Genomic DNA, 26,562 nt, shown 5'->3' with positions numbered 1-26,562 from the left:
CTCGCCGCGCCCGGAAGAGACCCTCAGTAAACAAAGCCGTGTGTGGGCGCAGCTCCAGCTGCCCGGGACGCCCTATCCAGCCCGAGGGGGGCGGGGGAGGAATGTTGTGAATGAACCTAAGGCCCGCCCCGAAACTCTGCATGAAGATTGAGCCGCGGGGGGGGGGGGGGTGTCCTCCCACTCTGATTGGCTTCGGCGCCCACTGATTGACAGCGCCGCTCGCTGAACATTCTTATTGGGCCTCTCCGAAAAGACAGGCGAGACGTATAACGAATGAGCAGCGACGACTTGAAGACGGTCTGGCAGTGCCGCCAATGGTAAAAGAGGGCCTCGGAGGCCATGGGGGGGGAGGGGGGAGGGGGGAGGGGGGCCCAATATGGACGGGCGGCGGGGGAGGTACCAGGCGGATGATAAAGCGGCGGTCGAAGCAGCTTCATTGTTGTGAGAGTCTTAAAGGGGCCGCAACACCCGGCTGGCCCGGCTCGGGGCCGGGTGGGAGCGGCTGGGGTTCGGGGCCGGCCCTACGTGGAGGAAGGACCAGAAGGCGTGTAGGCGTCGGGGGAGCCAGCGAAGCGGAGCGGGCATCGGACCGAACCCCCCCCCCCGACAGGCCCCGCCCCGGCCCCAGACGGATGGACCCCCCCGCGGCCAAGCGGAGTCGGGGTTGCCCGGTGGAACCGGAGGAACGCGATGTCGGGGCCGGGGCCATGCGCGGACGGGGACGGCCCGAGGCGCTACTGGACCTCAGCGCCAAGCGAGTAGCCGAGAGCTGGGCCTTCGAGCAGGTGACCGAATGGAAGACGGGGAGGGACGGACCCCTAGCCCCTTACAGGATAGGCCTTCTCGTCACCCCTGCCCATCCCCCAGCCTCGGGACTGCGGTCATCGGAGAGAAATCTTCTCAAAGATCCTTAACCCTGCCTCGAGGCACCCTCTTATCCTCTCATTGCACTCCTTTAAACCTCAGAACCCACCCTCATCCCTTCTTAGCAAACCTGCCCTCCAGCCCACAAGATCCAGAGCTGTCCCCAGCGCCCTACATCCCAACTCTTGACACTTCCTTCTCTCTTCCCCATGATCCCGTCACAACTGGGTACCCCTCTCATCCCCCATTAGGGTACTCCATTCAGTCCTCACTCTCTCTAACTCCTACAAGCTGCCCCCATTTGGATCACCCCGGAGCAGAGCACCTAGAGACCCACACTCCCCTATTCCAGATCTCTGCTCTATATCCCCCGTTGAGGACTCCCCATTTCTACAGATCTTAGCCTAAGAAACCCCTTTATGCTCCCTCAGCCTCCAGAACACATGTCCCATGGGGAGCCCCCCTTTCCTCCATGCCCTTCCCTCAGGTCCTGTCCCCCACTCCCACCCCCAGTACTTCTGGGACCACCTCCCACCTGAGGCTGTCCAGCCCCTCCTGATGGACTGTAGGGTTTTCTCCAGTTTCAGGTTCCTTCCCCAAGGCCCCCACTAATCATCCTTCTCTCTGCCCCACCCCGTGCATCCCAGTTCTTCCAGAAGCAGGCAGCAGGGTTGGGGTCTGTGTTGGGCTGGCACCTGAACAGGTGTACCTGGAACCCCACCTCTGTGGCTTCTGAGGCTTCTGACCTGATGCCCCAGGGGTGGAGCCCTGGGTGTCCCCTTTTCCAGCCCCAGTGTGAGTGCCTTAGGAGCTAGAAATGTGGCTCGGACCTGACCAAACCCATGAGCTGCCACAGGCTCTGCCTGGCTTGCCGGGCAGAGGGGCATCGGGGGCAGAGGGGCATCACTTGCCTGGCCTCTCCAGAGTTAGGACGCCTGCTGGGACTCGGGCCTGGGCCAAGTGTGGATGGAAAAGGCTCTGATTCATGGCCTGGAAAATCCCTCCTTAGTCATCTGCCAACTGTTCTCGAGGCCAGGGTCAGTCACTGGCCCTCCCACTTCCCGCCGAAACCCAGAATTTGGGGGTTCTGGAGGGTGCCTGCCCCTTCTCTGTGTGTGAGATGCCCAGAATCACCCTAAAAATATCTCCGGAATTCCCATGTACCTGCCCTGGACAGGCTGGGCACTAGGAAATTCTTGCCCCATAGAAGCTCACAGAATCTTCTGCAACCCTTTGGGAGTTACGGTTTTCCTCCCCACTCTGAGGAAACTGGGGCACAGAGAGGTTGAGAAACTTGCCCAAGGTCACCCAGCAAGTAGCAAGCCCGCTTGGAACGCAGGCTCAACCAGCTCAGTTCATTGCTCGGAGCCCATAGGGGTGGCTAGGACACCCCTCCCTTCCTGGGGGCCCTCAGAGGCTGGGAACAGTCTGTAGTGGGAGTTGGAGCTCACCAGCTCTGGGACCCTGAACAAGTGAATTCCTGCTACATCTGAGCCTAAAATTCCCCAGGCTGTAAAATGTTATTAGTGTCAATGGGATTTTGTTGTGAAAGTTAAGGAAAATTGCATATATAAAGCATTTATCATAATATAGGTTGAGAAAATGCAGGCCTGGTCACTATTCTTACCACTTTTAACTTCCTTTTTCCTTCCTCCTCAAAGCCTGGGAGGCAGGACAACCCTGGAACCTGACATCCAAGAGTAAAGCAGCAGAAAGTTCTAAGACACTTAACTCTGGGCCAAGTGTTATTGCAAGCAATTTATGTAGATTAATGCATATTTAAGCCTCATGATACACAGGTGGCTGGTACTACTAACATCCTCATCACTCTTGAGAAAACTGAGGCTCAGAGAGGCACAGTGACTTGCCCATGGTCATACAGCTTGTAAGTGGGCAAAGCCGGGACTCAAGCTAGGAATTCTAATCCACCGGCCCTTCCTTCAGGTCGAGGAGCGGTTCTCCCGGGTGCCGGAGCCGGTCCAAAAGCGCATTGTATTCTGGTCGTTTCCACGCAGCGAACGGGAGATATGTATGTACTCGTCACTGGGCTACCAGCCTCCGGAGGGCGAGCACGATGCCCGGGTGCCCTTCACCCGAGGGCTGCACCTGCTGCAGAGTGGGGCCGTAGACCGAGTGCTCCAAGTCGGTGAGTCCCCCTGCCAGGGAGGCCAGGAGACCCATAGAAGGCTTGAAGGAGGGAGAATTGGAGGGAAGCCAGGGCCAGGGGGAGGTTCCAGGTCTCTGAGGAAGGTTAGACGAGATACTGTGAACTACAGAGTAGGAACCTGCCTAGACCTCAGCAGCAGGCTCAGATGGGGGGTGAAGGGGAAGGATGTTGTGCCAGTTCAGACAGCTTAGTTGGAGGGTGAGTGGGAGGAGGGCAGGACTGAGGCAGCATGGAGAAAAATTTGTACAATGGAAGTGAGAGGAGCTCCCCTACCTCGGATGGAGAGACCCAGTGCCCTGGGACTGTGCCGGAGGCAAGAAGGATACCAGACCTGAGACAGACTTAGGTGGAGGTTGGAATTAGACCTAAGGCAACAAGGCTCAGGTGGGAGTCTAGGGTAGAAGTTTAGGGTCAGCTGTGAGTGGTGGTCTTATACTTCAGGTAGTGGGGTCCAGGGGAGGGGAGGGGAGGGGTAGAGTTTAGAGCTAGACGTGAAAGATGATTCTAGACTTCAGGCATGGAGGCTCAGAAGGGAACCAGTAGAGGTTGAGCCAGAAAACAGGTGAGCCCTGGAACACCACATCTCCATGGGGGCAGGTCACGTCTCCCAGCTAGAGGCAGGGGTTTGGGCAAGATGACCCTCCCTGAACCCTGTCAGCCTGGGGGCCCCCTTGCCTGGATACGGCCCAGCTGGCCGCAGGCTCGGCCACATCCAGCCGGTATGAGGAAGCTACCGTCTCCTTGCATGACGCAGCCAGGGCCAGCTGGGGCCTGAGCTGCCCAACCAGTCTGATGAGCCTGGCATCTGCTCCCCAGGGTCCAGGGAAGGGCAGGGGTGATGAGGTGACCTGGCCTGCCACACCAGCCCCTCGCCCCCAGGTGTCACAGGCCTTTGGCATCTTTTTATTTAGAGGTAAACTTTTAAAAAATTTTTTCATGTGTTGATTTTAGAGAGAGAGAGGAAGGGGAGGGAGAGAGATAAACAATTTGTTGTTCCACTTAGTAATGCATTCATTGGTTGGTTTTTGTATGTGTCTTGACTGGGGATCAAATCTGTAACCTTGGCATATCGGGACAACACTCTAACCAACTGAGCTACCAGCCACAGTGGCCTTTGGCATCTTCCTGGAAAGTTGTAGCACATCTGGACCCCGGGCTGTATCCACAGTAACCCGAGGACTGAGAAAACCATCTTTAATATCATCGCTATAGTAATATTTATACTTGCATTTATTTAGGAGTTACTGTATGGCAACAGTGTTCTAAGCTGTGGCCAACTATTAAGTCATTTAAACCATATATTTATAATATATGGAGGAGGATGTTACTGTTCATACTCATTTGACAGATGAGGAAACTGGCACAGAGAGGGTAAGTGACTTGCTCTAGGTTACTCAGCTGGCATTCGTGCTGGGTCTTGCTGTGCACCATGGATGCGCGCCCCCTGTCCCTGGGGTGGCGGGTGGTGATGGTTTGGTTTTTGTTTCAGGGTTCCACCTGAGCGGTAACGTCCGGGAGCCCGGGAGCCCCGGGGAGCCCGAGCGCCTCTACCACGTCTCCATCAGCTTTGACCGCTGCAAGATCACGTCTGTGAGCTGTGGCTGTGACAATCGCGACCTCTTCTACTGTGCCCACGTGGTGGCCCTGTCACTGTACCGAATTCGGCATGCCTGTCAGGTGGAGCTGAGGCTGCCCATCTCTGAAACGCTCTCCCAGATGAACCGAGATCAGCTTCAGAAGTTCGTGCAGTATCTCATCAGTGCCCACCACACTGAGGTACTGCCCACCGCCCAGCGTTTGGCTGACGAGATCCTCCTGCTGGGCTCTGAGATCAACCTCGTGCATGGTAAGGGCGCCTCAGGGTCTGATGGCAGCGGTGAGGCCTCACCTCACAGCCATCTCACTTGCCATGTGACAGGCATTTGTCACAGAATCATCAGGTCCCCTTGATCTATGAGCAGGGGTGGGGGGAGAACCATTGCCTGAGGGTCAAGGTCACATACCTACTAGGTGGCAGAGTCAGGATTTGATGTGGCCCTGATCATATGAATGGGGGAAAGCAGCCAATGGGGAGATTGAGAGTTGAGGGAACAAATGGGAGGTCAGAGCCCAGGGTGGGGATGTCCCGAGATCATAGGAGGAGGCCTGGATGTAGGTGGGTGAAGGACCTGAAGGGTCTGTGGGTGTCAGGTGTGGAGCACTGGTGGGAGATAGACGAGAGGTGTTATGAGTGAGCTCTGGAAGCATTTGGAGCCTCAGGGGGCTGTGTCGTCCCTTATAATGGTGGGGAGGATGGAGTAGGCTGAAGGGTAGACAGATGGATGGAGGAGAGGTGGAGATGTGAATGGATAATGGAGGGTAGGGGTGGGTAGATGCAGAAGGTGTCCATGACAAGGAGTTGGGGTGAACTGACAGTGTGGAAAAGCAGGTGGGGTGGGTAAGTGGGTGAATGTTAACTCAGACAGTAGGTGAATGGGGAATTGGTTGGTGATAATGGGGGCGGTGTTGGGTGGGATGGTCTTTGAGAGAGTTGAGGTACACCGATGGTGGTGGACAGGTGAGGTTGGTGGACAATTGGAAGGACCAGTGAGTGTCTGCATTGGGATGAGTTGATGGGTGCACAGTGTTCATACATGTGAACTGCCACAATGGATGGGTCAAGTGGGTGTAGGAGAGATGGATGGACTAATAGGGTGTGGGTGTTTTGGGAGGTACGTATGAATGGATGGGTTGATAAGAGAAGGACAGATAGAAAATTGGGCTTTGCTGGATGGGTGAGCAGTTGGAAAGACAAATAGGGGTAGGCAGCTGGATGTGTGCACCAATGACTGAGCTGGGCATAGACAGGTGAGCAGGTAGAAGTTATGGGTGGGGTGGATACAGTACCGATGGAGTCGGTAGGTGTGCTGAGGGTTACGGCTGTATGGATGCATAGATGGGTGGCGTGACATGGGGGCGTGTATAGACGGGTAAGTGGTTTGGATGGATGCGTGGATAATGTTTTGGATGGGTGGGTGGGTGGGTAAGTAGAAGGGTAGGGGATGTTTCAGGTGGGATGGACTGTCATTCCACCCAAGTGGATGGATGGACAGGGGGAATGAGTGAGTGGGGTTTGGAGTAAGGTGGATAAATGGGTGAAGGAATAGGTAGGTGCCATTTTAGGTGAGATGGGTGGATGGGTGAATGGAAGGGCGGACAGATTGGTGGGTGGTGTTTCAGATAAGATGGATGAATGAGTAAATGAATAAATGAGCTGATGATGTTTTGGGTGGGAGGGATGGACGGACGGATGGATGGATGACGAATGGAATTTTGGGTTGGGTTGGGTGGTGTAGAGGACTGAATGATGGCAGGTGCAGAGGCCCCCTCTCCCCAACCCAGCCTCAGCTTCCCTTCTCATCCGGCAGGTGCCCCTGACCCCACGGCGGGTGCAGGCATTGAGGATGCCAACTGCTGGCACCTAGATGAGGAGCAGATCCAGGAGCAGGTGAAGCAGTTGCTTTCCAATGGTGGCTACTACGGCGCCAGCCAGCAGCTGCGCTCCATGTTCTCCAAGGTGCTGCGTGGGCACAGTGTGCAAAGCAGGGCTGCAGTGGGGCTGAAAGACACTGGTGCCAGTGCCCCGCCCCTTCCTCACCAGCCTGTCCCCTTGAAGGTGCGGGAGATGCTGCGAATGCGGGACTCCAACGGGGCACGCATGCTGATCCTAATGACCGAGCAGTTTCTGCAGGACCCGCGCCTGGCCCTGTGGCGGCAGCAGGGAGCCGGGATGACAGACAAGTGCCGGCAGCTGTGGGACGAGCTGGGTAAGGCCCAGACCTGGAGAGGGGTAGGCACCTGGACTTTGGCATTAGGTCTCGCCCTGCCTTGAGATTGGGGTCTGGCCCCTGAGTCTTTCCTCCACTCACTAGCACCTCCAGTGTACGAGGCACTCACTGTACTGATTTTCTGGGGTTGCAGCACAAAGCTTTAAATACCTGCCCTCAGGAAGCTGACACCTGGCAGAAAAGACAGATGAGAAAATAGACCAGGGTCAACACCCCTTTTCCATAAGGACTAGATAGTTGATAGTTTGGTCTCTGTCATGACTCCTTAGGTCTTTTGTTTGTTTTAGATTTATTTTTAAAGAGGGGAAGGGAGAGAGAAAGAGAGGGAGAGAAACATCGACTGTCTCTCACACACCTCCCAATTAGCGCGACTCGGCCTGCAACCCCCAGGCATGTGCCCTGACCGGGAATTGAACCGGTGACCCTTCAGTTCACAGACCAGTGCTCAGTCCACTGAGCCGCACCGGTCAGGCCATGACTCAGTTTTGAACATTTCAGTAGAAAAGCAGCCACAGATACATGTAACTGAATGGATGTGGCAGAATTCCCATAGAATTATATTTACAGACACTACTTATTTATTTGAATATCACAATTTTCACAAGTCATAAAATATTCTTCTTTTGATTTTTCCCACCCACCATTTAAAAATGTAAGAAAAATCTTATTTCGTAGGTTGTTGAAAAACAGGTGGCAGGTTAGGTTTTCTCTGGGGGCAGTTGTGTGATAAAGGGTGATAGACACTATAGCAGGGAGAAACCGTGAGAGGAGCCTGGAGGCCTGGGTTTGAATCCTTCTTTCAAATTCCAAGCTGTGTAACCTTGAGCCAGTGACTTTGCCTCTCTGTGCCTCAGTTTTCTTAGCTGTAAAGTGAAGAGACCATTAGTTGCAACCTCAGAGGCCAGAGATGAGGGCGAAGGCACTTCATAAATATGTGCTGCTGCCGTTGACCTGAATGTCGAACCTCCCCATGCCTGCATTCACTGCCCTCCCTCCCCAGGGGCCCTGTGGGTCTGTGTAGTCCTGAGCCCCCACTGTAAACCAGAGGAGCAGGCGAGCTGGCTACAGCTGCTTGGCAAGTGGGACAAGCTGGATGTGTGCCCACTGGAAGAAGGCAACTACTCTTTCAACGGACCGAGCCTGCAGCCCACCGCGGCCCTCAGCCCAGGTAGGAGAGGGGTCCCTGCCATTACCTCAAAACTATTACCTCCCCATTATAGGGCTCTGGGGGAGAGGAACGGGGCCCCAGCTGCTGCCTGTCCTCACCAGGAGGGAGTGAGTGCCCAGGGCAGGGAAGTGGACAGCCCAAGGGACAGTGACGTGAAATGCTTAAGAATCCTGTAGTTCTGGGCTGGTCTCCCCACTTAGCCTCCTCCCAGCAATGGAGGCAGAAGTAGGAAGAACAGAGGGAAAAGGAAAGAAAACTGTTGAGAAGAGAGGCAGAGATGGAGGGAAAGAGCGCGCGCGAGAGAGGAGTAGATGGAAGAGAGTTGAAGAGAAAAAAGGAATGGAATGTGGGGGAGAGAAAGATGGACAGAGAGACAGTTGTTCAGGCCCTGTGTCCAACACTCAGGCACACATTCACATATGCGCCTTTGAAAGGCTGCTGTAAGGGTTTGAGATAATGCAGGCCCACTGATGCACCCAGAGGCTAGCCCTAAGCTGGTGCTCAGTGCAGGACACTGGCCACGGCCCGGCTGCTAGGCCATGTTGGACTCCTCTTCCACAGGCCCAGAGGAGGAGGAGGTGGTGGCGGCTGCAGGTTCCCGCCACACCGTGTTTGGCCGTGCCCTGCAGGCTGGGTCACTGCAATGGAGTGACACCCACCTGCAGAGGATCCTGGCCAGCGACTGCTATGGTCCCAGCCTCACAGGCCACATGGGCAGCGACAAGCCAACCTTTGACCCCCAGGGCCGCCCCCTCTGGCTGGGGGAGCCATTCCCCACTGCTTGCGCCCGTGTGGACACTCTGCGTGCCCATGGATACCCCCACCAGGCCCTGCGGCTGGCAGGAGCCATAGTGAACACACTCCGGCTACAGCGGCGGCATCAGCTTGAGAGCTACAAGCAGCAGAAAAAAGGTGGGTACCAATATTATCACTAGGTCCTGAGGCTGCTGGCAAAGATGCCAGCTACTGGGGGCTGTGGCAGCCCCTGGGGTCTCTGGAAATCCAAGGGGTCTGCAGGTCCCATCAGGAAAACCAAGGTGTCTTGAGCATAAAGGAATTTGATACAGGGAGTTGAGGGCTCACAAAACCATCGGAAGGACTGCAGGACTGAAAGTCAGGGGAGCTGTTTCTTGAGTTCAAGGACCTGAACTTCAGAAGCAGAGTAAGCCCAGCAGCCAGCAGCTCAGTGTGGGGAGGTGGGGGTCAGTCCCCAAGAGGACACCCAGAAGCTGCTGGTGGGGTTTGAGAGAGGAGGGTGGCATCGTGGGTTATGAGGAGGGAATGACACTGGTTGGAGGTTTTAGAAAGCACCCAGTTCCCACCCAGTGTCCTGTTAGGCCTAGAAGTGGCTGTGGGGTAGGAGCCAAAGGGCTGTAAAGGTGAGAGCTACTGCAGAGCTCAAGGGGTAGAGATGACCCTGGTGGGCAGGCACTGGGAGGCTCAGCTCAGGGAGAGGAAGTCCTCTCAGGAGCTTAGGAGGATGGGCTGGTACTGAGCCCCACTTCTGGCCTGCAGAGCTGCTACAGAAAGGCTCCACCTGCATCACCAACACGGAAGGATGGGTGGGCCACCCCCTGGACCCCATTGGCTGCCTATGCAGGGCACTCCTGGAGGCCTGTCGCCTGGAGGAAGAGACCCTTGCCCTTTATCCAGGTACCTACACTGAGGACCCCTGGAGGAGGTAGGGCAATCCCCACCTCCTTGGCCAAACCCCCTGGCTCAGTACCCCTAGAAACCTTTATCCTTGTCCTCCCTACCCACCTTTCCCCAGTGCTAGGAGCCCACCTGCTGCTTGAAGATGGCCCCCACTCCCTGATCAGTACGGGGAGCAGCTGGACTCCTCCTACACCACACACCCCAGTCTCCATGTCTGGGGTCAAGGGCCATTGGGGTCCCAGAAAAGCAGGTCCACCTCCAGCATCTTTGGTGCCCGTTTCCCACAGACTCAGGTCCTGAGAAGCGGAAGGTGGCCTACCAGCATGTGCAGGTGCCCGGGAGCTCTGGGGAGTCCTACTTGGCGCTGGCGCTGGAGGTGGCACTGCTGGGCTTGGGACAGCAGCGGGCCCTGCCAGAGGGGCTGTATGCCCAGGACAAGGTGGTGCGCAATGAGGAGCAACTGTTGGCTCTGCTGGAGGAGGTGGAGCTGGATGAGCGGCTGGTTCAAGTGCTGCGCAAGCAGGCTGGGCTACTTCTGGATGGTGAGACCCCGCCCCGAGGCCTGGCCGTTCCCAAAGTTAGGGTCCTAACCCCTGCCTGAGCAGGTCGTGCTGCTGTTGGATGGGGAGGCTCCACCTCTAGCCCCATCTTCTGGTCCTTAGCCTATCCTAAAAGGTGAGATTCAGCCCTTGGGTTCGTCCCCTAGCATGTTCTGGCAACCAATAACTGCTGGAATTGGTGAGGCCCCGCCCATTGCCCTTTTGGAGCCAATGAACCTAGTGCTGATGCCTCGCTGGGCTTCAGTGGCTCTGCCCCTGGTCCTGCCTTATGAGGCCCCGCCCCGGAGTGCAGTGAGACTCCAGCCTGGCCCTGCCTCCGTCAGGTGCAGCTTCACCTCACCGCCTGTCCTCAAGCTACATATGAGTCCTGCCTCCCTACCCAGGGTTGCCCAGGGTTTCCTCTTTTCCGATTTTCCAGGGCTTTTCTCTCCTCCCCGTGCCCCTATGGCCCCAGGACCTCTCCAGCTCCTAGTTCCAGCCAATCTATCCTGGGATCTGCCCATCCCCTGCTCAGTCTGGGGAGATTGCAGATGTGTGCTCACACCTGGGAGCTAAGCTCGGGCTGCCTCTGCAGGGGGTCCCTTCAGTGGCTTCGGAGAGGTGCTGTTCCGGGAGAGTGTGCCAATGCATACCTGTGCTCGCTACCTGTTCACCGCACTGCTACCCCATGACCCAGACCTGGCCTACCGCCTCGCACTGCGAGCCATGAGGTAAAGTCAGGCAGGTGGCTAGGGACTTTGCCCAGAGGTCCAGGCGGGGTTGGGGAGTGGGAGGCGCACTCCAAACCCCATCCTCTGGCCTGAACACACTCATTAGTTCAGTCTCCCTCTCACTGGCATCCAGGCTGCCCTGTGCTCTTAACTGTTAAACATAAGTGTGTAATATTATCTTGAATTTGAGAGACAATCACATGGCACGGAAATCAAGAGTACTTTTCTAGGCCACCTTGTTCCAACATACCTAAATCTCTCTGGAGGAAAGCAGTGTTCCCACTTTCTAATCAAGAGTCATGATTTCTGCAAATCCACAATCTGGAAATTGAAAGTTGATCCTCCATTTACACCAGTGATCTATTCCATACCTACTCATTGCCCCTTGTTTTCACTGAGCATTGTATCTTAAAGACTTGGTTGTATCACACAGCATGTGAAACCACTGTAAGGACGCACCATAAAAGATGCATCTGGCCCTGGCGGGGTAGCTCAGTTGGTTAGAGTGTCATCCTGATACTCCAAGGCTGTGAGTTCGATCCCCCATCAGGACACATACAAGAATCAACAAGAGAATACATAATTAAGTGGAGCAACAAATTGATGTTTCTCTTTCCTTCTTCTCTCCAAAAAATAAATAAAAATTTCTGTAAAAAAGAAGAAGGGAACTGGAACTGATGGACGTTTATGTTATGTTGAAAGAAATCAACATAACGATGAGCTACCTTCTTAACCCTTTCACACATGCACCAACAGATCACAGAAGCAGAATTTTTAAGGCCTTCTCAGGACACTGGTAATCCTGTCACCTCTATCAGCCACGTGGCCTTTGGTACATAAATAAAGAATTGTTTAATCAGCCCCCAGTGGTGGACGTTAACAACACTGCAGTACCATCCTTCGCACCATCTTCCATCATAACAGGTGTTCAGGGCTGTGCTGCCCGAGAGGGGAGCCTCCCACTGAGGCAGGAGGCCTTTCTCCTAGAAAGGATGGAGACTCAATCCTTTGCTCACAGAGGGCTTGCTTCTTCATCTCAGGCTACCTGTACTGGAGACAGCACTTCCGGCTGGAGAACCTCACCCCAGCCCACTGGACTCTGTCATGAGTAACCGCTTCCCCCGCTGGTTCATCCTGGGCCACCTGGAGACCCGCCAGTGCGAGCTGGCCTCCACCATGCTGACTGCCGCCAAGGGTGAGAGGATGCCCACTCACCCCCTGTCCACCTATGCCTCTCCTCCTTCCTTTCTTTTGTTTTTTTTCCCACTTTTTTGTCCTTTTAACACGTTCCACCAGTTTTCCTGGAGCACTATTTAGATGGACCAGGCACTGTGGCAAGTGCTAAGGATACCATAGTAAACAAAACTGTCCCAAATCCCATGCCCCATGGTGTTTCGTTCTCCTGGGGACAGACAGACAATAAAGAAGGTAAAGAGGATTGTTGACTCAGTAACGGTAACAAGTACAACAGAGGGGGATAAAGCAGGTTGACATTTAAGCCAAGACATGAAGGTGCAGAGCCACGCCAACAGCTGGTGTCCTAGCTCAAGCTGCCACCATGGAGTACAACAGACTGGGGTGGCTTACACAACAGAAACACATTTTCTCAGTTCTGGAGGCTGGAAGTCCAAGGGTTTCAGCGTGGTCAGTTCCTGGTGAGGACTCTCTCCTGACAGACAGGCACCCAGTGTGTTCACAGGGTAGAGAAAGCTTTGGTCTTTCTTCTTAAGGGCACTGATCCCATCAGGGGGCCTCACCCTCCTGACCTCTCTAAACTTGATTGCCTCCCAAAGGCCCCACCTCCAAATACCAGCATGCTGGGAGTTAGGGCTCCAACATGTGGATTTGGGAGGACACAGTTCAGTCCATAGCATCTGAGAAGAACATTCCAGGCAAAGGGAAGAGCCAGTGCAAAGGACCTAAGGCTAGACTGTGCCTAGTGAGTTTGAAGAACAGAGAATGCTGGTGTGGCTGGAGCAGAGTGATGAAAATTGTAGGATCTAGGTCAGTGATGACATAGTGGTAAAAACTAACATTTGTGCAGCTTTTGCCATGTTAAAGGCTTTACTAGTATGGCCTCTCAATGGCCACTTGAGGCAGGTACCATTACATTAGTATTACTCATTGCTCAGATGGAGTAGCTAAGGCACAGAGAGGTAAAGTGATTTACAGAGGGTCACACAGCAAGGCAGGGATTTGAACCACGCTGTTGACCATTAGGTTTCAACAGGTTCTGAAGCGACTTCCTCCCACTAGAAGTGGAGGAGGGCAGAGGAGAAATGGGAGTGGGAGTGCAGATAGTGTTGTGGGTCTTCACAGAATTACTGCCAGGTGCATGACCCTCCATGCTCACGCCTGTGTGGAGACCAGCTGTGTGAACTGCCTGGTGTTCCAGCCGTGTGCCTCTGCCCCCTTCATCCCAGGAGACCCCAAGTGGCTACACACAGTATTGGGCTCCATCCAGCAGAATATCCACTCTCCAGCCCTGCTCTTCAAGTTGGCACAGGACGCCTGCAAGACAGCCACCCCAGCTAATGCGCCACCAGACACCACCCTGCTGGGTATTGCTCTGGAGCTGGGCCTGCAGGTGAGGGCCCCCAGGAGGATGGGGGAGGGGAAATGCTGCCTGTGGGCAGGGCCTGAGTGTGCATGGCACCTTTGAGACCCTGCCACAGAAAGGCAGAGCCTGTGAGTCCTGGGAGTGGGGGAATGAGGGTATCAGTGAGGGTGGGTCTATGCATGAGGGACTTGGTGGCAGAGTCTGAAGGCGAGAATCCATCTCTGAGGGTGTAGTTGAGGATGAGGGGGAGAGTCAAAGAGCCTGCTGGTGAGGGTGGGCCACTGAGGGAGCAGAGCCTAGGGGTTCTGGGGACCTGGGGCTGATATGCTTACTGTTAAGGACTGTGGTGGGTGGGGCTGAAGCTGAGCAAGGACTAAGCCTACCAGTAAGGATTGTTCTTGAAGGTAGCCCTTTAAGGCAACCCAGCCTGGAGGGAGCAGTCACCATTGAGATGCTGGGTTTGGAGGATGGTTTTGAAGGTGAGGAGCTGTCTGTGGGGGTGAGGTCTGTGGTTGAACGTCAAGGGGCCTGTGGGTGAGTGGTCCATGCACCCCCAGGGGCCAGGCTACCTTGCCAGGGCAAGGCAGAGGCCAGCATGCATGGGTGCATCCTGTAAGTGAGGAGCCAACTGCAGTGTGTGTGATGTACAGGGGGGTGGGACCTAGTAAAATAAGAGAATAAGGAATAGCTTGAGGCAGGCCTGCAAGGGTGGTGTGAGACTTTTCCGGGTAGAATTAGCAACAAGGGGCCCTCAGGGGCAGAATTCGCCAAAAACAACTTCCTGTGGGGTCTGGAGCCATTAGGGAGGTGGGGGGGCGGTAGGAGAAGGGCAGAGCTTCAGAGAGGGTACCTTCTACCTAGGAACTTTCAGATAGCTCCTAAGAAGGCAGGGTCTACCAGATAGGACTGAGAATGGGGCCTGGGGTGAGAGTCAGGCAAGTAAGGTGCTTATTGGGGGTGGAAGCTAAAGACGGGGGTTGTGGGGCAAGTTCTCTGCTAGGGGCCACAGGGAGAATCGGGGGACATGAAGCATGGAATTTTCTGGAGAGAGGAGAAGAGACGAGTTGGCTAGTTGTCCAGAGTAAGATGCATGAGACTTCAGAATAACATCAACCAAAAAATAAAGACAAGAAAAATATTTTTTAAAGAACAAAGAAATGGAAAAAATTTAAAAGAATAACAATAATAGCAGTAAAAGTAATGGCTGATGTTAACCAAGCATTTTGAGGCAACAGGCACTGTGCAAAAAAATGTACTACATAGTTTTGTTTAATCTTCACAACCTATGATATAGATAAAATTTTCATCCCCATTTTACAGATGAGGGAAATGAGTCCCAAAAAGGGAAGCCATTTGCCCAGATCGTAAGGCTCACTGACTCAGCCCCTAACTTCTAAGTCTCCCTGGGCCCCTAAGGATCCCAACCTCCCTCCTTCAGATAGCCCAGGGTTTTGGGTGACCCTCTTCTGTGCCCCCTCCCACCCTGCAGGTGATGCGGATGACTCTGAGCACCATGACCTGGCGGCGGAGGGAGATGGTGCGCTGGCTGGTCAGCTGTGCCACAGAGATCGGTGAGATTCCCTAAGGGCACCTGGAACCAGGGGAGCACAAGAGAGATGTAGACTTTCCTCTCGGTGTGGCCTCTGTTCAGGGCTTAGCCAGGAGGCAATGTTGGGCATGGGGACTGTGCTGGACAAAAGCCTGGAGGCTGGCCAGGCTCAGTGGCTTGCAGAGGGCCAGTGGCAGCGAAGTTTAGCCTCCATACACACATATGCGGTTCCCACCCAGTCCTGCTGCCCGCTGCTCCTTTGGAAGAGTGTGACAGGGGGCAGAGGCAAAGAGTATGTGTCCCCAGGTCTGGCTGCTGGGGATGGAGGCATTGGGGTAAGCCCATGGATGTACATCCATGTTCCTGCCCGGGTTCCTGACCAGTTTTGCCCCCTCACCTTCCCCAGGTCTGCAAGCCCTAATGAACATCATGCAAAATTGGTATTCCTTATTCACACCGGTAGAGGCAGCCACCATTGTGGCAGTGACAGGCACCACCCATGCCACTCTGTTGCGGCTGCAGCTGGAGACACCGCAGCGGGAGGAGCTCTGGTCGTGTGCCCGTACCCTGGCCTTGCAGTGTGCCATGAAAGACCCACAGAACTGCGCCTTGCCCGCTCTCACGCTGTGTGAGAAGAACCATGCGGCCTTCGAGGCAGCCTACCAAATTGTGCTGGACGCAGCCGCCAGTGGCCTGGGCCATGCCCACCTCTTTACCATAGCCCGCTACATGGAGCACCGAGGCCTGCCGTTGCGGGCCTACAAGCTGGCCACGCTGGCCCTGGCACAGCTCAGCATTGCCTTTAACCAGGACAGCCACCCTGCTGTCAATGACGTCCTCTGGGCCTGCTCCCTCAGCCACTCCTTGGGCCGGCACGAACTTTCAGCCATTGTCCCACTTATCATCCGGAGTATCCACTGTGCCCCCATGCTCTCTGACATCTTGCGCCGCTGGACTCTCTCAGCACCCGGCCTGGGTCCCTTGGGAGCCCGCCGAGCAGCCAAGCCACTGGGCACCGACCGGGCACCACTCTGCCAGCTCCTGGATGCTGCTGTGGCAGCCTACATCAACACCAGCCACTCCCGCCTCACGCACATCAGCCCACGGCACTATGGCGACTTCATCGAGTTCCTGGGCAAGGCCCGAGAGACCTTCCTGCTGGCGCCCGACGGGCATCTTCAGTTCGCCCAGTTCTTGGAGAATCTCAAACAGACTTACAAGGGCAAGAAGAAGCTTATGCTGTTGGTGCGGGAGCGCTTTGGCTGAGGGGTGCCCAGCAGGTGGTGGGCAGGTCTCCCTTTGCTCCTGCCTCTGTGGCACCCACTCTCCATCAGGGGTTTGGACTGGAGGTCCTGTGACATCTTACTGTTAAGTCAGGGAAGGATTGCAGCTGGAGCTAGGTGACCCTGTCTGCCATCCCCCAAGCCTGGCTGGATGTGGGAATGAGGGGTGGTGGCATCCTGCCACATGTGTGCCTAGGAGTGTGCAAGTAAGTGCGTGAGACTCAAGGATCAGAAGCCATACCACCACCCAGAGGCCTAGAAGGGGATGTGCCCTTGGGTAGCTGGTATGACCCCACCTTGGGCACCCCAAAAGCAATAGGTAACCTCCCCTCCCCACTCACAGGCCTGGCTTGGGCTCCAGGGGAGCTGGGAGGCAGGACAGTCCAGAAACCTTCTCAAAGTCAATGTAGCAGGTCCTCCCCACGTCCTACTCTGGGTGGCCAGGGGCCTTGTGTTAGGGCATCCAAATCTTTTGTACTCTTTCCTCACTGCCTCAGGGGCCCCGTCCAGGCTGTCCAGCCAGAACCAATGGTTCACCCCCCACTGAAGGATTTAAAGAGGCCTCAGGCCTCAGTCACATACCTCAACCCCTATCTGGCCAAGACTCCTATTCCTGTGGATACCAGGGTACCAGGGTGGCCTGGGGGGGAAATTGCTGTCTCTTCCCCCTACTGGCTAGTCACTGGACATACAACTCAGGAACTGAGCCATGCTCACACTGCCCTCCAAACATGGAGACAAGTGCAGGTGGGCCACGGACCACCCCCTATCCCGTATTTGGAAAGAAAGGCTGGCATCTGGGCATTTTCTGGCTCTGTCTCCCTCTTCTACCCCTTCACCTTACTCTCCCTTTGCATATTTCTCTCCTTTTAGCCTTTCTATTTGTGTCTCTTAAGTCCCAGCTGCTATCTTTTTGGTCTCCCCACCCACCCATCCCCATCTTTCTCCCTCCTGTAATTAAGGACAAAAGATTACATCATTTTATAACTTTTTTTTCTATTTATTGAACCATATAATGTATTTCCTTTTTGTTTTTTAAAAGATTGAACATAGCTTTTTCTTCTTTATTTTAAGCCTGAGGTTTGCACCCCCACCCCCAAACAGGGGCCCTCCATAGAAAATCTCCAGCTTGTCTGTGGGCACAACTTCAAACGAGGGGCAGACTGGCTGTGACTGCTGGTTTCATCCAGTGGTAATAGGGTGAATGACAGGCAGAGTCACCATGAGCAAGGCCTGGGCTGAGTGCTTTACACCTGTCCCAACAGCCCTAAGGAGTCGATAGAAACCTTCCCATTTTACAGAAGAGAGGATTGGGACTCCAAAGGAAAGGCCACCCATTTTAGGAAGAAACGAAGTCTGACTTGGTGCTTTGCGGGAGCCACTCACCGCCCCCCCACTCCAGGCTGCACAGCCCCTGAGCTGTTGAGACTAGCCACTAGGGGGTGCCCTGGCTCCAGACATTCACTGTTTAGAGACGAGGGTTACTAGTTTCCAATCTGCTGAGCTGTCCTGCAAGGGACAGGTAGTGCCGGGTGCAACTAAGTAGGGGAGATACCCCTGCCCAAGTGTGGGAACACTGCTCTTAGACTGGGCCTGGATGGGTGAAACTGGACGAAACTAAAGAGGAAGGTGGGCGTGGTCAACGCGGGCGCTGGCTGGGCGTGTCTAAGCTACTAGGCGGATGAGGCTTCCAGTATCCAAATAGAGTGAGGGGTTTGAGGCAGCGGTCCCCCACCTTTTTGGCATCACGGACTGGTTTCGTGGAAGATGGGGTGCGAGGGCGGCGAAGGGAAAGCAGGCGGAGCTCAGGTGAGCTTCACCCTGCTGTGTTTAAAGGGTGGGGGGAGACAGGAGGAGGAGCTCTGGCGAGTTTTACTGGCGTCCCAGTTCCTAACAGGCCGCGGACTGATAGCAGTCCGCACACCGGGAATTGGGTACTCGTAGTCTAAGGAACAGGGAGAAGGCCCTCAGTTACCTTCCTTCACTGACACCCGAAGAAGCAGGAACTCTCTCGATACCCACCTGCCTTTAAAAGAGACTGACAGACGGTCTCGTTCACTGTCAAAGCCGGGACAGGCGAGGCTTCTCGGGGAGGCTGGGCGGGATCGGCTGCTAAGAGGGGACTGTGATTGGTTCGTGGCACCGCCCAATTGGCGCGAGGGGCCAATTGGAGGCATCCCCACCTCCTGCTCCGCCTCGCGTGTTCCCGCAGGTATGCGAGGGCGGACCCGGGGTCGGCGCTGCCCCTTGGCGCCGCCTGGAGGCCTGGGAGGGTAGAGGCGGCCGTTGTGGTCCCAGCCGCCTCCAATGTACTCACACCCGGGGCACCCCTTTAACTATGCCTCCGAAGTTCTCAAAGTCATTCACAAATGTTCCCCTTAAATCACGCATACACCTTAAGCCCAAAATCTCTGCCAGCATCTCAGATACCAGGCACCCCGATTCTTACTCCAGGCTGAGTCATCCCTGTCTCAGTTACTCCCAAATGTCACTAGCCCAAGACACTTAGGTCCCAATTATCTCTGAATGCCAGCGTTCCCCTCGGTCAGCCCCCACTACCACCTGATGTTGGAGTCAGTCCATCTTCCCTAGGTCCCCACCAAAATAGCTTTCTCTGTCACCACACCAGCCCCAAAACTGAGTCCCTCTAATTTAGGGTTTCTCACCCCACCAACCCCAGGACACCCCTCAAGGTCACCTTTCCATGCCTAGAATACCCTCTCTGGTCTTGTACGTAAATTGCCGGCTTCCTCAGGACAAGTACAGAGGGGATGGGGATCTTTCGAGGTTAGGAATTTATGGAGCCAGGACAGTAAATTTGGGCTGGTTCAACCTCCTCACCCCAAAAGCTGGAACTCCAGGGATGAAAGGCAGGAGTGAATCACAAACCACCAGACTTTCAGAAACTCGGCAGGGCAGATTTATTTGGATACTAAACACCACAGACAGCACAGATTGCCCCAAGCCTCTATCTGCCCCTGGCTGAGGTGGGGAAGGGGTGCACTTAGCTGGCCCTGACAGCCTGGGGGCTTCACTCTGCCCTTCCATGCTTTGGGACCACTCGAACTGAGCAGGCCTGCTTGTGTCCCTTTGGGACTCACAGGGGCCTTATTTCCCACCCTGTGTACCAGTGGGGTGTCATGGCTCCTCCCCCAACTTAGAAATCTGCCGAACCCAGGTTGAAGGGGCCAGGCACATTCAGGTCAGGTCAGGCCAGCCTGGTTCCGGAAGCCTGGAATTGGCATTTAACGGTCTGAGGGCCCAAGGCAGTTTCCTCTTGGGTAACTGGCTGCTGGGAAGGTACAGCCCAGCCTGTGCCCCCACCAGGCTTGAGGCCAAGTCTCCATGCCCAGAGGGTCACCCAGGCGGGGACACATCTGGCTTCCCTTTTTAATGGGAGGGCCACCCACTGTCCTTGGGAATATAGCCCAATTGAAGATAGGACTGTGGGGGTTTCCAAGTACAGAGTTGGGGAAGGGGGCCTGCAACAGACAGCTGGGTACACCCACCCCATCCCCAGTCCCATCCTTCCCAAATACCTCCCCCAGACACAGGTGTAGGTCTTGTCTAAGTCCCCCTCTCTTCACCTAGGCATCTGTCTCTTCCCCCAGGCATCAGCCCATCCAGAGAAGGCAAGGGCCACAGGCTCCTAGGGGGCTTGACTCCTGTTCCTGCTGAACTGAGCCAGTCTGTACAAATCAACTGTGTTTCAGCTCAGTAGGCACGGGAGGCAGAGCCCAGGGAGGTCAGGCAGCAGGACAGGCGGGGAGAGGCAGCAGAACTGGAGAAGGTGAGGGCCCAGGGGGGCGGAACTTAGCCACTGTGAACACGACTCGGTGCAGACCCTGCTCACAAGCAGCTAAGCCCTGCTCCCCAGGCCAGATGCAGGGGCCTCTCTGCCACCCCATCCTGGGCAGCGTCCTCAGTGGCAGTGGTGATGGTGGTGACGGCCCCAGAGGCAGGGCTCAGGGTCGGTTGGAAATCCCTGGCAATGTGATTTGTGACAGGCAGCAAATCCCATCCCCAGGAACCCCAGCCGGCCATGGCACAGGGGTAGGGGGGCACTGGGTGGGGCCATCAGCTGGCACCTGGGGGAGAAAGAGAGAGCAAAGGAGGTAATAAGATTTGAGGCCATCTGCCCTCCAAGTCCTGACTACTACTGTCCTCTGGGGTCTCAAAGGGACACCCTCTTCCCATGTCCACCAGCAGCTGAATGGAGAGCTGGACCACCAGCCTGGACTCCCCCACCCTAGTCATGCCCTCTGTCCCATGCCCAAAGAGGAAGAGATGCCAGAAGAGTCCCTCTTGGCCAGAGAGGCTGCAGGGACTCCTAGCCAGGTCTCCACCCCTCCAGTGGCCCATTCCTGCTCCCACCCCACATCACTACGACTGGGCCCTGGGCAGGCTAAATGGGGCCATGAGGAGAGGAAGCCAAGGGGGTGGCGGGCAGGCAGTTGAGGAAGTGATCTCACCCCAGCTGGCGCCACTTCCTAGAAGCATGAAGGGCAGGAGGAAACCACCAGGGCCCCCCCACCCCCGTGGTCCCGTCTCCTCAGCAGCCAGGCCTCAGCCTGCGCCCCACCAGAGCGGATGCTGGCAGCAGGCGCCCAGCAATCCACACACACCCCCAGAGCACCAGACCCAGGCTCGAGATGCAAAGCCCCACCCTGCTGTTTCCCAAATGGCCACTAAGCCTCAGTTTTTCCATCTGTACAATGGAGCCAAGGGCTTCTATCTACCTCATAGCACAACGTATATGTCCTTGGCACAAGAACTGCCTACAGAATTTGCGGGGCTCAGTGCAACATGGAAACACAGGGCCTCTCATTCAGAAATGAAGAATTTCAACACATTGACAGCAGGGCATTTAAACCAAGCTCCAGGTTCTTTGTGGTAGAGGGGATGGAGGGATGGGAGTAAAATCAGCGTGGTGTTCAGTAAATGGGGCACTGTGCCTAGAAGACCACAACTCTAGAGCCAGGCTGGGCAGATTTGGTCCCCAGCTCTGCAGTGCCTTAGCTGGGTGACTCTGGGTAAGTCACTCAACCACTCTGGGCCTTTTGCTTCCCCATCTGCAAAGCAGGGATGCTCTGGTGGTAAGGATTCCATGAATGCTATATATAATTAGGACAGGGCTACACTGTCATCACAAATCAGGCAGAAAAACGAAGATGGAAATGAGGCCGCTGCATATGGTATGGCCCCAGGACCCAGATCTGGTGGTGTCTCCCATGGGGAAGCGGGTGGAGAGAGATGTCCTGCTCTGACCCCCCCCAGGCCCCCCTAAACACACACATGCACACATACCGACCACCCACTTTCCCATCGGGCCCAATCCAACCCTGTCCCTCAGGGTCTGGGAACACCAACCAGGAGCAGACAAAGCCCCGGAGGGTGGCCAGCCTCTCTGGTCCTCCTCCGGAAGTGAGACAGCACAATCGTGTCCCAGGGACGAGAACGGGAAGGGCGGCCATTTGGCCAGGCCTGTTTCCTGTGGGGTTTCCCCTGTACAGAGCCCCGGGACAGGGCCAAGGCCACTCCCCATCCTCACAGGCACAAAAGGCCTGGGACTCTCGTGGAGGGGGGCACTACAAGGTGGGTGCCCAGGAGCCAGGGCCCCTGTTCCCAATGGCTTCGTCTCTCAGGCTCATGGGAGATGGTGTCCAGGGAAGGCCAAGCTTCAGGCAGCTGAAGGCCTGAGGGGAGGGTGGGCCCCGGGCCAGGGGAGCAAAGCAGGCCCCAGGCCTCACACAGATGGATGCACGTGTGCCTGAGAGTACACTGCAGACTGGGCATGGAGGCATGAGACACACAGGCAAGCATCTTGTTACCCCTCCATGTTCCAAGAATGAATATGGGCTGCTTCTGCCAGGGGCGCCGCCACCACCACCACCACCACCACCGCGCCGACGCCTCCCCCAAGCCTGGTCCCCAAATACTTTCCACCCTCTCTCTCAGAGCAGCTGGGATCGGAAAATACCAAGGGCTACAGGCCCCGCCCTGTCTGCCGACACCGCCTGCCCTCCCAGCCTGTCACTAACGCTTTGCCTAATGGGCCCAGACTCTCCGCAGAGGCTCTCTGGCTAGAGCCCCAGAGCCAGCCACTAACCTGGGCTGCCCAGCCAAGGGCCGCCTGTCCACCAGCCCCCTACCCCTTACCCCCATCCTGTCGCTGAGACCATAACCACCCTCATAAACGGGCAGCCCTCAGAGGCTAGCACCAGGGAGGAGGAAGGCAGGGCACTGTCAAATGGGTGGGCCCTGCTGCCCACCCAGGGATGGGGGAAGGGGCGGGCTCAGGAAGGGGTGAGTAAGTGAGAGCTGAATCACTTGTTATAAATAGGGGAACCATGCAAGTCGCATCCCAGCCCCCATTGCGCCAGACACACCACACCACACTGCAACCCCTGCCTTAAACTTTAATCTCCCACAGACCAGTCATGGACTTCCCAGGGGCACCCTGACATCCACACTGTGAGCCCTTCACTGAGGGGTATAGCCTACCACCATGCCCATCTCTGCCTTATCCTCAGTTAGGTCCATGTCCCAGTCCTGGCCGGCCTTTTTCAGGTTGCTGACCTCAAGGGTAGTCGCTGGCTTCCAGGCCCCATCTTCCTCCCTCAGCACCCCAATAATTGCCGGACCCAGCACTTGGGGTTCCCAGGCTCACCAAGGTCACTCAGAGTAGTGGTGACCACACTGAGATTGTGACACCAGACCCAGGCTAAGGGAAGGCCGAGGGGCTTAGCATCTCAGAATTCAGGTCCCCGGCCCCTCACCACCCAGGCGCTCCCATCCCAGACCACCAGGCCTACTCTGCCCAGGGCCACAGCCCAGTGACCACACCCAGGGTGGCGCCAGCTCCAGCACCCTAGGGCAAGGCGCCGCTGGAGCATGACTCAGCCGTGCCCAGCATGGCTGCGTCCTTGTCTGCCCAAGGATTCTCACACACCCACGCCTACTGCCCTCTGTGCACGTCCTTCCCAGGTGACCAGCCTTCCCCAGACACACCTCCGTGTCCAGCCAGGATACCCGATGACAAGAGAAACGGTGGCCAGAGTAGCCCCAAAGGGATCCGATGGCAAGCACTTGGACAGGGATAGCACACACTTCTCCCCACTCGCATTCCCAATGACCTTCATTTACAGATAGAGAAACTGAGACCCAGAGGGATTCAGAGGCAAATCCAAGGTCACACATAATGTCTAAGGAAACACTAGGCCTGATCCTGGCATAGGGTACATCCAAAGTAGGAAAGGGCCAGACAGAGAGGGCTAGGAAGGAGTTTTTCTTAAGACGGCCCAGGGTTCCTGGCATCATTGTTCATTTCGGATTCCCTCACCCAGCCTCCAAGGTGAAAGGCAAACTCTGAAAAATATGTTAAGATATATCAAAGCACCACCAGGGTCCATGGTGTCCTGATCATTCTCCTGCACCCAAAAAGCTAGTCACCTCAGGACCTAGGATGGGATGGGGGTCTGCCCCACAGCTGCGGCCTGCACTCATCTGGCTTCCACTTGTAACAGGCAGGGGTTAATTAGTACAGGGGTCCTGGGAGGACCTGTGGAGCATCCACCTCTGTGGGTTCTTTTCAGTGAGCAAGGGTCTGCAGGGACTTGGAGGCTGGGCCAGCACTGAAAGGCCCAGCCCTTCTGGACACACCCTGTCACGCATGTGCTCGGCGTGCCAGCCCCAGGCCAGGCCAGCAGCTATGTTAGGCCCCCACTAGGCCCACAGTCAAGGCCTGACAGTTGGGGTCTTGAAGAAGCTCTCAGAGGACATCTTGCAAGGGCGGAGGGTAGTGGGTGCCCCCCTGGGCATTCAGAGCTGGCACCAGGCCCCAGGACAGCAGCATGTGAACACATGCACACGGGCTGGCCTGGGCATGGTGTGTGGGCGAGCAGACTGGGTGTGCCCCATAGCACCTCGCCTCTAAGCCCGGGCACCTGTCGGGTACTGCCCTCCAGCTCAGGATGGCATGGGCATGGCTGCCAGAGGACACTCCTTATGTCAGGAGTCCCGTACCCCCCAGCCTCACCCTCATTGACCACCCATTATGGCCGAGCAGTGGATTGGGGCTACAGCAGAAGGGGCAGGTGACAGGGAGCCAACTGCACCTCCAAGGCATTCAGGAGGCTACTGGGTCTGGGCCTGTCTGGACTGCACAGGAAAGTCAGTGTAGGCTCTGGTGGCAGTCAAGTCAGTGCTGCTGGGGTCAGAGGTCAGTCTGGGGCTAGGGTGAAGGGGCCTGGGTTCTGTCTGGGCCTTTCACCCTCCTCCTGCCACTCAAGGGCACAGGACCCCAAAATGCACAGGGCTAGGGAGTCAGCCCTCCAGAAATCTCCCAAACCTGGCCTCTTTCCTATGTAATCTTGAATAAGCCCTTCTCTCCTGAGCCAGAAGCCACCAGGAGAGAGGACAGGGGTCTGTCCCCCAAGCCCTCCAAGGCCCAGGCAGCACTGCTGGGCCTCTGCCTGTCCTCCTCAGTGCAAGGCCTTTCTCCCCATTCACTGGCTGACATGTCAAGAACTTGAACCACTGTATCGGGCCTCCATTTGCATAATTCCAGGAGGCCCCCACCCCCTCCAGCCCCATTACCACAAAGCCCAGGAACGTCCCCAAGAGCCCAGACACCGGTAGATCCATCCCCATCCAACCCCAAGCCCAGCACATGCCCTCCCATCCCCCGGCCAACCCCCTCCCTGCCCACCTTGACCTGCCCCAGTCGCCTTGGGACCCGCCACCCCCACCAGTTCTCCTGGGTCCCCTGGGGCGGGGTAACGGTGAGGGGTCCCCAGTGGGCCCCTGGAGAGAGGGTGAAGGCAGGGCCGCCCTTCTCCCGCTCCGTAGGGGGCGCCCCAGGACTCCGCCGCGGCCGCCAGATGAGCCGTCTCCGCTGTCCCCACAAGCTCCCGCGGCGGGACGCCCTCCCGCTCTCAAAGGGCCGGGGACCTGCAGGGCGCACCCCAACTCCGCCCACGAGTCCGGCGCGGAAAAGTTGCGGCCGCCGCCGCGGCGCCACCACCTCCCTCCAGCGTCCCTCCCGACTCACCGGGGGGAGGGGAGCGGCCCTCAGGGCTCGGCCGCCGCCCGGGCCGGGCGGGCGAGCTGGCGACGGGTCTGGGCCGGGGCGGGGGCGGTCGCCGGGCACGCTCCTTCCCACTCACTGGCCGACCAGCCGCTGGGCCGAATCGCTTTTAAAACCTCCCCGTCTCCTCCCCCGGGCCGGGCAGGGGGCGGGCGCGGGGCGGGGCGGAGCGGGCGCGCCGTCATGTGCCCCCAGAGCCGGTCCGCCCCCACTTTCTCTCTCCAGTCCCCCAGCTCGGTCCAGCCCCCAACTCAGCCCCAAGTTTCTCGCTCCTTGTCCCGACTCGGCTTGTGCTCCAAACCCAGTCCAACTTCGTCGTCTGGGTCCCGGACTCCCGGTAGAGCCTGTTTTTCAGCGAAGGCTCTCCCTAGGCGAGGGGTTGGGGGAGAGCAGGCACCCTAGTCCCCATCGCACTCCCAAACCCCTCTTGGCCTAAGTCCTACCCCTGCGCAGGAAGAAAAACCCGGGAGGCAGGAGGAAGGGCGATGGGGCAGTCAGGGGGCAGGGGGCAGGGGGCCAGACCCAGGACACGCTGCTACTGGTATTCTGGGATGCTACCAAACATTAACCCTCACTTCTTCCTGTCCCACAGTGCTTCCTTCAGCCTCGGGAAGCCCCACCTGTTATCCCACTCAACTCTCTCCTGCTGCCATTGAAGACTTTCTGATCCATCTAGATGTTCCCTGGGTCTTGGTGCCCTCCCCTGTCAGGCTTCCCGGCAACCCCGCCCCCCCACCCACCCAGACCTCTGGGAAACTCCCGGCTCCGGCGTTATCACTGGGAGAGAGGCCCTCCCTGGATCTCTCCCTCCTGCACTGCTTGCGTGTCTGTCCCACCTCATCCTCCGACGACCTTCTCTCCACCGGGAGAAACACGGGGACATTGTTCCCCAGGATGGGGCCCTGCCTTGGGGCCTGGCCCCGGGCCCAGTGGGGGCCCGGGAACAAAACGCAGTAAAGGAGGGGCGGGTGCGCTCTGCTGCCAAGCCAGCCTCCTTGGGCATGCCCAGCCACCACTTTGCCCTCTCCCCAAGGTGGGGAAGGAGCAGGTAGGCTCCACCATCACGCCACAAGAGGGTTCTGGAGCCAGACGACCCTTCTCAGATCTGTGTGGGCATTGCTTTGGCGGAC

General features: G+C 56.7%; 1 protein-coding gene across 2 annotated transcripts; it reads left to right on the top strand.

The window, feature by feature from the left end:
• Positions 1 to 402: 402 nt before the first annotated feature.
• On the top strand, positions 403 to 17,390 carry ZSWIM4 (zinc finger SWIM-type containing 4). 2 transcript variants are annotated; one of them, XM_037041834.1, is made up of 14 exons: positions 403 to 785; positions 2,809 to 3,010; positions 4,521 to 4,877; positions 6,439 to 6,587; positions 6,687 to 6,837; positions 7,859 to 8,026; positions 8,588 to 8,938; positions 9,542 to 9,679; positions 9,970 to 10,224; positions 10,817 to 10,952; positions 11,993 to 12,147; positions 13,376 to 13,539; positions 15,002 to 15,083; positions 15,468 to 17,390. In XM_037041834.1, exons 1-14 carry the CDS (start codon positions 408 to 410, stop codon positions 16,325 to 16,327), a joined length of 3,546 nt encoding a protein of 1,181 aa, XP_036897729.1. In that variant the 5' UTR covers positions 403 to 407; the 3' UTR covers positions 16,328 to 17,390. The 2 variants fall into 2 exon arrangements, with proteins under 2 accessions (XP_036897729.1, XP_036897730.1); XM_037041835.1 differs by having other exon boundaries at positions 404 to 785; positions 2,880 to 3,010.
• The last annotated feature ends 9,172 nt before the right edge of the window (positions 17,391 to 26,562 follow it).

Source organism: Sturnira hondurensis, unplaced genomic scaffold (assembly GCF_014824575.4).
Source record: "Sturnira hondurensis isolate 20B ecotype Veracruz unplaced genomic scaffold, ASM1482457v3 Scaffold0003213, whole genome shotgun sequence".
Taxonomy (NCBI): Eukaryota; Metazoa; Chordata; class Mammalia; order Chiroptera; family Phyllostomidae; genus Sturnira; species Sturnira hondurensis.
Note: the sequence above shows the minus strand (reverse complement) of the source record. Positions and strands in the feature narration are given on the sequence as shown.

What these genes read in the sequence shown, in the direction of transcription:
- ZSWIM4 (XM_037041834.1), top strand. Translation starts at nt 408, where the DNA reads ATGATAAAGCGGCGGTCGAAGCAGCTTCATTGTTGTGAGAGTCTTAAA. An exon ending in AGAGCTGGGCCTTCGAGCAG is followed by an intron (nt 786 to 2,808) that starts GTGACCGAATGG and finishes CCCTTCCTTCAG; the next exon opens with GTCGAGGAGCGGTTCTCCCG. An exon ending in CATGCTGACTGCCGCCAAGG is followed by an intron (nt 12,148 to 13,375) that starts GTGAGAGGATGC and finishes CCTTCATCCCAG; the next exon opens with GAGACCCCAAGTGGCTACAC.